The following is a 10,535-nucleotide window of genomic DNA, read 5'->3' as shown; positions in this document are numbered from 1 at the left end:
TAAATGCTTTAAAGGCTAGTTAAACCAATGGTGGTCATTTTAGCCTACTCCTTTGGCTTTACCCTAAAATCTAGTTTTTGGAAGAGGTCAGCACCCTAAGTAGAGCCAATTTTCAAAAGTACTCTTTAAAAAAAAAATCAGTTCACAGATGCTGCAGTAGGATCTGCCAAGTAACAGGGTCTTTTGAAAACTCACCCAGTTTGTAGAGGTTGATCCCTTAAAAGTTTGGCCTTGTGTGTGTTTGTGATTTCTCCCTACAGCGAGCATCACACAAAGTGTTCAAGATAAAATGGAAAGCCACTTGCAATCAGTCTGTAAGTACAAACCTTTTACAACCGATGCATAGTAGTTGTTTTAACCCTAGAGTGTTATGTCCATACAACAGACAACATGTTGAGACAGTACATAATATCCACAAAGTAGATCCTTTATTTTTTTACATTGGTGGGATCCTTTCCACATTAATTTTTTTTACTTACAACTTGAAATGTCAATCCTCTATTTTACTGTATACCAGTGAATGTCTTGAGTGCATTTATAATTGAAATTACTTTTAGCTATCTGGCTTTCATATTAAACATCAAAATATCACAGAGACTTCCAAAGTACACTGGAATTTACTTTGCTTTGCAAAGAAGTATTGTACCTTTGTACAGAAAAATAAAATTTCAACCACGTTATATTCTGTGGCCCGGATAGTCCCCCAGCAGCTACCCAGCTAAACAGTCTTGCAGACAATAATTAGAAGCAATTAATTCTGTTCATTCTAATTATACTGTGGCAATGGATTAATAGAAACGATGCACTTTGCCCTTAAATCATCATGCTTTACAATTCATTGTTCATTCTTGGTTTAAAATAAATTTCACAGTATGTTGATTAAAAAGGTCAAAGGGCACAATTTCTAATTTACTGTCACAATCTAATTAGGCAAGTAAGTAAAGGAACATAAGATGCCTCAACCTCTCCCCCCTCCCTCCTTTTTGCTCTGTTCCCCAAATATTGGGGTTTTGTTTTGTTTTTTTTCTGATAAGAGAAACCAAAATAAAACTATTGCTTTAAGATAGAGCTGAAAAATTCACAGGCCCAAATCACCCCTTTCAGATATGCACATATATGGGAGCCTCCACATGCAGATACTCACTCAGAAGGGAGACTCAGAAGACCCTATAATACCAACCTTTTGAATCCTTTCTAGGTCTCTTTTGGCTCATGGGCTAAAGACATTCATGACAAATACTTGTTTTACCAAGCATTACAGTTTATTGTCCAACTTTCTGTAACGTCAGTTTTATGGGTAGATAAAATGCAATTTATCTGACAAAATGCATACTACCTTACAGAATATTTTTACTCGTTAAAAACAAGTTGCACTAGTTTCTCTAATAAGGGTCCACAGTTAATAACAATTTACCTTGTGATAATTTATAAAAAATACTTAATACATGCACACAAGTGATTCCAATACTTTCCCCCATAACATAAGAAAGAAACTAAAGACTTTTACACAGAATCAATGTTAGCTTGCTAATAAAGGAATGTGACATATCAGCATAGTTCATGGGATCCCCAATATCTGTGAGTTAGCAACATGTTTGGGCTGATAGCACTTTATTAAGTAATATTAAATTCAGTTTCAGTAAAAAAAATTAAGATTTGTTTGACCTGTAAATCTCAACTAAAGATTTAATAAAAAAAGTAAATGTTTTCTTTAACTAAATATTTTTCAGTATCTTAAATTTTACCAAGTATTTACAGCATTTAGATGTTGTCTACATATTTCAGTAATAGGGCAATTTGAAGTTTCCATTCTATTTGAACTGAAATATTTAACAGTGGAGCAAAATGCCTTAGATTCTGCAAATATACAGAATGCATAATTCATAGTGTAAAATGATACTTTTAGGTTTTTCAGCAGGGAATTTTTTTCTCCTACATGTTTCCCTTCCTGAAAACCCTGCACAGCTTCTCCTTCTGCAAAACTAACCCCCACAATAAGGGGTTCTGTTATTTACCTATTGATTGCTATTGGATGTTTCCATTGTCAAGGTCTGTCATTTTGCTCTCAATAACATGTCCTAAGAGACATGTTAATTCTTCCCAAAAATATAGCATTAAATCAAACCATTCTTCTATAACTAGAGGAAGGGTCAGGGAAAGGTAATGTAAACTATATTTTAATTAATATATTTAAACCCAGGAAGTAATTTTACATAACTTTAAAAAGGCAAATTCTTTAGTTGTACTGTAGACTTCCAAAATAAATATGACAATTAACTCATTGGCATGATGCTATCAGGAAATGCTAACAGCTTCCAACACGATCTCTGGGAATAAGCCGTAGTTCTGAACCATGCTTTAGGAAAACATTTCCTGAACAAGAGAGAGAGAGAAAGCGGGTCATCTGAGGGTTATGTAATGTACATGTCGTAAGAGCTCTTCAAGCAATACCTAAAGCCTATGTCTCTTTTAAAGAAGGACAGTATTATAATAATGTATCAATTTTAAATTCTTTAGAAATAATCCTTCTTATTCATCAGTAATTGATTGATGCTTCATAAAAATTTTCTTTTTCCTCCTACATTTGCACCGTCTAATAAGCACTTCACAATTTAAGAAAAATGCCAGGTACAAGGTTATACATTAAAAACTCATCAAGTAACAATATGATTTAAATTATTTCAGTATAATTTTAAAGCTAACAAAAATTAAGGTAAAAAAGAAACAAATCAAAGCAGAGATGCTGTAAATATAAAATAAATGTAGGTCTTCCCAGAATTTTGCATGCACTGCCTGCTATGTCCCATTTATTTATTTTCTATTTTGCAAAACAGACTAAGTTTTAACAGTGTAGATTGAATAACGTACAGACAATTGAAACATCTGAATTAACTGAAAAGAGGAAAACTTAATGGCTTTTCAAGCTGATCTGTTGCATTTCAGTTGTCTGCTGCACCCTCCAATAAATAGAAGCTAAACTACAAAAATTTAGCACCTGGTTCACTCCAATACAAGCTCCCCCACTTCAGCTTTACTTACTAAGGGACACGAGGAGACAATGATCAGATGACATGCATTTAAAGCTTATCCTCTCTCCTTTTTAGAGTGGTATAATTGTTTAATCTGTCCACAACCATAGTCTAACAGGCTACCAAACAGATTAAGATCTTTAAAGTAACAGAGAGAGGAGGAAAAAAGTTTACTTGCAAAGCACTGCTTTGTCATTTTATCTACATATTCCAAAATAAACATTCGCTTGTGTAAGGATTTTTCATGGTTTTCTTCTTTTTTCATTACTTGGAAGAACATGTTTCAAGTGAAATTTTTTTTGTGCTTCAATCTCATTTTGGTAATAAAAAGTATCCAGTTTCCTTCAAGTTTTCCATAAAACTAGGATTTTATTGCAAATCAGGTCAGTGAAAGCAAATGAAAAATATTTAATACTAAGACTGTACCTCTGACAAATTCATCTTTATATCAGTCTTTTTTTATTAAGAGAAGAAAAATACCACTATAAGGAGATATGCCAATGCAAAACACTTTCTTAGAAGGGCTGTCCAAGCAGTAATATTGTTGGATGATATGAAATGGACAATTTGGAACCATAGTTTGTGTTGCTTATTTATTTAATTATAAATATAACCTGGAGCCATATTTTTATTGCATTAAAATAACAAGACCCAGAATATTCAGACAGATCTAAATCAACAAATTATGAATAATAATTATGTGTTCGCAAATAAATTTATGTCTTTGCATAATGCTCTGAAGGCTTTAGACAGCTTTCAAGCATTGTTTAGTATTTCTGCATTCTCTTTTGAAAAGGTAATAAAATTCAGATTACCTCCATGAAAACATAAATCAATACCAGTGCTCTACATCAGTTGGGCATAGAATGAAAATAATTTCTTCAGTTAGACATCACAAATAACTACTCACCTGCTGTCTGTGCAGGGTTGATTCCTATTCCATCTACAAAAAAAGTTAAAACACAACCTTTTTTATTTTTGATAAAATAACAAAAATACACTATCTACTAGTGTGAACATGCAGCAGCAAAATGAGGGCAAGATATTTAAGGTTCTAAAAATACATTGCACTGGTTATTAAATCCCAGTGCTTTAAGCACTGAGTTGCCATTGTCAAAACCTATGACCAGTTTTATTTACTGCAGCACCTGATGATTAAAAGCTTCAGCACAATGAAATGCAAGATGTACTGTAGTATACAACCATTCAAATAGTAATAAAATATTGGTGATAAACCCCATGTTGGAAGTCTACAGTCTCGTGGAATCAAAATCCCAGAAGGAACTTTGAGGATCAGACAATTCATCACCTTCTGAAGCTGTACATATTACAGAAAAAAATGGTGCTGAGACCCTTCTGGAATGCAGTTTAACTATACTCTTACCATTTGTTATAATGGCACTTGTAGCTGCAGGAACTTTGAACTAAAGAAAACAAAAATATAACAAATTTATTTTAAAGACGGAGAAAAAGGTGGAAACTACTATTGTGAATATTCAAACTGTAATTTTATTTTAGCCTCGTATGAAGAACACTTATGAGAAAAACCTTATTCAAATTCATAGGATCATCAAATAACGGTTTACCTGAAGCCTATTATATAACATTAAAACAGAACAAGTATAGTGTTGAACAGTTGATTAGATATAATTATTTGTACTATCTAGAAAAAAAAATATTTCAAGCTAGGTCAACTGTATAAATAGTTCAGTAACATTAGCTCCAATAATATTGAGTAATGCAGCACCCAAAATGTTCATGGAAGTAACTACTGCCTTAGAAACATTTTTTTGAAATGTCGCATGCAATGAGTATTTGGTTTTGTTAACATCGCTCAGAATCCAGATGCCACAACCTTCTGAAATAACAAACAAACAAACAAACAAACAAACCAGATAAATAAAACCCCAATCTGGCAAACATACATGAAATCGGCAATTGACTTAAGTACTACTCATGTACATAAGTATTTGCAGGAATGGAGGATAATTTTCTGATCTTTGGGCTCGAAAGACGTGGCTTCAGGAAAAACAGCTCAAGTCTGAAATCTGCATCTGTATAGTGCTCATATTGTGAGCAACAGTTAATTCTGAGTGCATGAGCCATCACAGAGTCAGTGTATTTAGTAATATCAATTTTACATACACAAGACAGAATTGCAATGCAGACACTGCCAGGCTTTACCACAGGGCTAAGCAACCATGGGTACAAGCATGGGTTGCTACTGTATGTTCATTTACAATTACTTTACACACACAACTCCAAAAAGGAAAAAGGAAAAGAAAAAAGCCTTTCCAAACTATTTCTTTCAGGTATTGAACAATTTCTTTCAGATACAGCATTACATGCTTGAGAATTTTGACACTTTTGTTAAAACTGTACAATACAGTTAATTCTACCACAATGTTAATAACTATTGTGCGCAGGCTTCCATAAATGTACATTGTGCGCAGGCTTCCATAAATGTACACATGCACTGCTTTTTATTACTGGTCTTGAAATTCTGACATCTTATTAAGCTTTGGATGATATCTTCTTTCACTGTCTTATGTTGCTGAAGTTACCTGCTCTTTGAACAGCATGATTTTGTACCAACTCTCAGGAGTAGAAGTACTTCATTGACTATGCAGGGTTATGCCTGAAAGCAATATTGTTTTATCTAGGCATGTGCTAGGAAACAGCTCTAGTAGTTTTTCTGCTATCCTTACTGCGTGAAAGCCTGAAAACCAAAAGAACAGTAACCTAAAGGCTACATCATTAATGTACTGTTAGCCACTCTCCACAACCTTCTCTTTCCATTTTCTACAAGGTGAAAATGGGTAAAGCAGTTTAATAGCAAGAACCTACTTTTACAATTTTTGGGAAACTACATTATTATCCCTTTGGCCAAAGTGGAATTATGTTTTCAGACTGTACCCTGGCTTATATCTTGCATCTTGTGAACTCCAGATCTTTTAATGCTCACTTTCTAAGAGACAACTAAAAGAAAGTTACTTAAACTCTACTGCACCTTGTATCACTTACTGAATAAAGTAGAAATAATTTATCCAAGATCTACCTAATTAGGAAGATACCCTACAATATGGTAGAGCTCATTAGAAATTAAGGGCAAGATTTATATAAAAGGACTTAGGTACCTATAGGTATGGATAGGTACCAAATGAGATCTACAAAAGCACCCAAGAGAATTAAGACACCCATTTGCTTTTGCAAATCCCATCTGGCAGTTTCTCAAATCCGTAACTACAGCATACTTTAATAAAGCATTTTGAAGCTCATATAGAACAATCTGCATTAATAACTGCTTTCAAGTAAAATCTGTTTTGAAATGATCAGTAAATAACATCTCCAAAATGTCCTCAGTTATACATCACAGTTCCAGGTATGTATGCCAGCTCCGCTTAGATTTATTTTTGGCTGATACAAAAACCTTCCAGGCCTTGGGTCTCATTTTTCTAAATTACATCAGCTTCTAAGAAAAAGCCAGATATATTTAGCACTCTCCTCTAACTATTTCTTATTGTACTGCTTAACAAACAAGCTGAAAAAAACTAATGGTTTTCCTTGATGTAACCGAGGAGAAAGAGGTAAATAAAACCAAAGAAGCCTATCATTAAAATGGAATATGAACATGAAAAATAAAATCATACAATGAAAACTGAAAAAAGGGAAGAAGAACATTGCTGTTTTAGCTCTTGAATTCTGTGCTCTTTATTCATTCAATTCAGCATGGACAACAGCATAATTTGAAGGAAAATGTTAGGTTAGGGTCTTCAAGATGCATCCAATAAAGAACTCAGGTGCCTTCGATTTTCTGCACAATGGCAGTTTCAACAGCAGGGATAAGGAGATCCCTTCTTTCCCTCAGCTCCAGGCCAAATCTATTAGGGTTCAGTAGTTAAGGCTGGGAGGTAGGAATGTGATTTGACAAACATTGGGCTAGGGGTGCTCACAAGTGGATCATGCAGCCCACAGGATTTCTTAATGGAGGCTGCCAGCAGTGAAGAAGCCTCAGTGTCAGCAGCAAACGAGTTAAATGCCACTGCTGCTTAACCACCATCACTGGGGCTGCTGTTGCAGTAGGGAAGCTCTGGCAGCTGCAGTGACGGTGACTTTAGGCTGCTGCTGCCAACACACCAGCTCTGGCAGCCATGGCAAGAAGCCCTAGAGGCTGGAGCTGGAGGTGGGTCACTCAGCCTGTAGGAAGCCCCACAGACTGGAGCCTGCCAATGGGACCAATTACATTTAATAGCCCTGGCTGAGGAGGAAATTAAAATGTAGGTATTGCACAACTCCTTGATGCTGTAGTTGGTAACCCACTGCATAAGAGATCAGCCCTGCTTGCTGAAAAGGATGGAAGGACAGGGAAAAACTAGGAGTCAGGAGAGGTCATTAAGGTTTGGCCAACAAGGGTACAAGGTGAGAGACTAGAACTGGCTGGATAAGAGACCAGGACAAGGTATTTGAGGAGAAAGTGCTAGGACTGGCTAGGCAAAGAAAATAAAAACCTGGGCAAGGATTCACCAGCAGGAGACAAGCAGAACTTAAAGGTTAGAATACACAGGGCAGATGAGGTCAAATCAAGGCTTAGTGGAGAAGGGGCAGAAAAGTCTTTGCCCATGAGGAAACACTTTCTTCTAGAGCCTGTGACACATCTGAGCCTTACCATTCTTATGTTATCAGCAAGTTTCTATGGAAGTCCCTGACAGTGTCTCAGTTTTTCTAGCTTAGTCACCCACTGTAGACAATTGTTATAAGCAGTCACATGGGTCTCAACATCGTGCCACAGAAAGCCATTTCTGCTTTTTCTGTTTGCTCTTTTAAAAACCTAGAGAATCACATACAAAAATCTATAGTAAAAAAATAAAATAAAATAATGCACCCAGACAACAGGAGATGCTAGAATAAGCCTTGTATACATATAGATGCTCCAAAATAGAATTCTTAGATGAAATAATCAGACTTTTCCCATAAGACTTCTGCATTATTTAGAATGAACTTCCTCTGGACTGAATGAGGGGTGTGCAGTGAAGAAGGCTTTCTGCATCATTTATTGCAGAATGTAGAAGATACGTAGTGAATGAAGTAGGGAACTGCATAAAAGATAAAGGAAAGCTCAAAGGAACTGAATGGATTGGATTATTTCTCTGCCTCTGCTTTAGATTTCATGTGTGCAACTTAAACCAAACTTTTCTGGGATGGCCACTAATTGCATGTTCCTTATTTTTTTTGTCCAACTTGAGATCCTGAGGACTGCTTTGCAAAAAAGTACTCAGCATTTAATAAAGCAAATGAAGGAAATGAAAGCTGTGTTTGAAGATAAGCAGTCATAAAAATGTTAAGTGATTAAAAGAAAATAATCAGGAGATTGGCGGGGTTGGCTGGGTACCAAAAAGAGGATTTTTTCCCCCCCACTTTAATCTGTCTGTGCCTCAGTTTCCCAAACATAAAATGTCAATTATACCACCCCCTCAACTCTTGGTGGGCTGTGAAGATGTATTAAATCAATATTTATGAAATACTCATGTACTACAGTGATGAGAAAAAGGCCCATGGAGAAATTAATAATTCTGTCTGCAGAACAGGGTTTGAACAGTATGCAGTTAACAAGTTTTGGGATATACTATGAACAAATGGTAGAAAACAAAATACTTGAACAGCTGATCATTCATTAAGCACTATCCATCCTGGATGTAAACATTTTGTGCTAAAAATCCCACACGTTTGTGTAATTAATGACCGAATCATAATGCATACACTAGACAGGGCCAAACTAAAGTTGCACAGGAGACATAGTTTTGGCATTTCTTTTTGACGCTCGACTTAACTACCAAAATAATGTTCATTTACTACAGATTTTTTATGTTTAATAGAAAAAGAGAGAGAGAGAGAAAGAATGAAGAAAGCTGCTTGCTTGCTTTAATGATGCACAGAGCCTTACTAACATTTAGTGAAACTCAGGATATTCCTTGAATTTCACCATCCTGAAGACAATACTAGTTATTGACAAGGACGTTTAAAAGTCTTTTTATTAAATATTTAGGTCTCAGAAGGTGACCTGTTGATGTCTGGTCTCTCATCCTTTTTGCCACAGAGATCTAGACTTTTCTAGACTGTTAGGTGGCTCTCCTCATCTACCTCTTCTGCTTCTTAAAAGTACTAAAAAAACTTTATACTGAAATCCCCCATACAGTTGGGGAGTTGCTATATACCATTTTATTTTTTCAGCAGGCATCTCTGATGAAGCAATTATTCCGAAATACTGAGCCTTAGACAGCAAGAGTGTTTGTTGCCGTGTTTTATATACTGCTGACAATTAAATGAATGTAACCCTTGCATATACAAAGAAAACTATTACTGGAAATACAGCTACACATTATTTGTGCGAGTAAACAGTAGAATTTTGGTTTATTTACAATGTTATTCACTCTTCAATAGGAAACCACAACTGCGGCTGCTAAGTACATTATAAACACTAGCATGAAGTCAAACAAGAAGGTGCCTACAAGAGGGGTGCCAAGCTCTTTCTTATTACTATGTCTTTTTATAAACTGCATTATCACAGCTTTTCTTTGTACACTTACTATTATCTCCCCAAACATTTCTGCCCTCAACTCAGTTCATTTAATTAAAAAATCAGATTAGTAGGAGATTAACATCTTTAAAACAGCCAGATCTGTGCTACCAGTGGCTGCCAGTGTGAGGGTCCAACAATGGACCAAGTGGCAGCCAGGTGGGCAGGGGCATCAGTACAGCACTTGCTCACCCCACTGCTGCTGATGTCCTACAATTCTGCAGCAGGACATACCCCTCCTGCCACATCCCCAATTTCTGTTACATGGAATGGCTCTGTAGACTGGATCCAGCCCATGGCCTGGATGTTTGGCACCCCTGATCTACATGAGTAAAGTTAGTCACTTCAGCACTTAAAGACGGAATGTTTTACCAATGGAAACATAAGTGGTCCTTTATTTCTTATGCATCATGTCAATACTTTTGGCAGTGGTTAGTGGAACTGCAGATTACAAGTAATTAGGTGGAACCTGCAACATGCACACTTCCTCTATGGATCCCACAGAAGGAGACTAAGTGGCTTGCTTTAAGTCACACCGACATCCTCAGTAGGAACTGAACACAATTCTTCTAAGTTCCAGGCCAATACCTTTACCGCTGGTTCATCTACGCCTCCTACCACCACCCTCCCAGGACTTTTTTTTAAAAAACAGATACAAGAAATAGTTTAAGTTCTAGAAAAATCAATGGCTTAACTTGTGCAGCAGCCTATTTCTCTACCTTGGGGAATGGATTTTTTCCCCAAGATCTACTATCAAATCAGAGATTGGAATATTTTAGGTTATATACCTGTATGAATTCTCTCTTGCTATTTAAGAGGAGCAACAAATCTCTTACAGCAATAGAAGTTACCTTCTGGAGTAATAAAATAGCAGACATATGCATGAAAACATAACACACTTAAGCATCAGTGCAAAAGAGATAGTCATTAAT

At 36.0% G+C, this 10,535-nt stretch overlaps 1 protein-coding gene across 1 annotated transcript in view; it reads right to left on the bottom strand.

Moving 5' to 3' along the window:
• Positions 1-547: 547 nt before the first annotated feature.
• UFM1 (ubiquitin fold modifier 1) overlaps positions 548-10,535 on the bottom strand; it is a gene marked incomplete at its 5' end in the record, with an annotated part of 49,795 nt that continues 39,807 nt past the window's right edge. The window contains 3 exons of the mRNA XM_019523801.1: positions 548-2,373; positions 3,940-3,972; positions 4,414-4,453. Coding sequence (XP_019379346.1) covers positions 2,306-2,373; positions 3,940-3,972; positions 4,414-4,453 — 141 coding nt within the window. The remainder of the gene's footprint in view (positions 2,374-3,939; positions 3,973-4,413; positions 4,454-10,535) is intronic.

This window comes from Gavialis gangeticus, unplaced genomic scaffold (genome assembly GCF_001723915.1).
Source record: "Gavialis gangeticus isolate Ggan-Ray unplaced genomic scaffold, GavGan_comp1, whole genome shotgun sequence".
Lineage (NCBI taxonomy): Eukaryota > Metazoa > Chordata > Crocodylia > Gavialidae > Gavialis > Gavialis gangeticus.
This window is presented reverse-complemented; position numbering and strand designations above follow the sequence as displayed.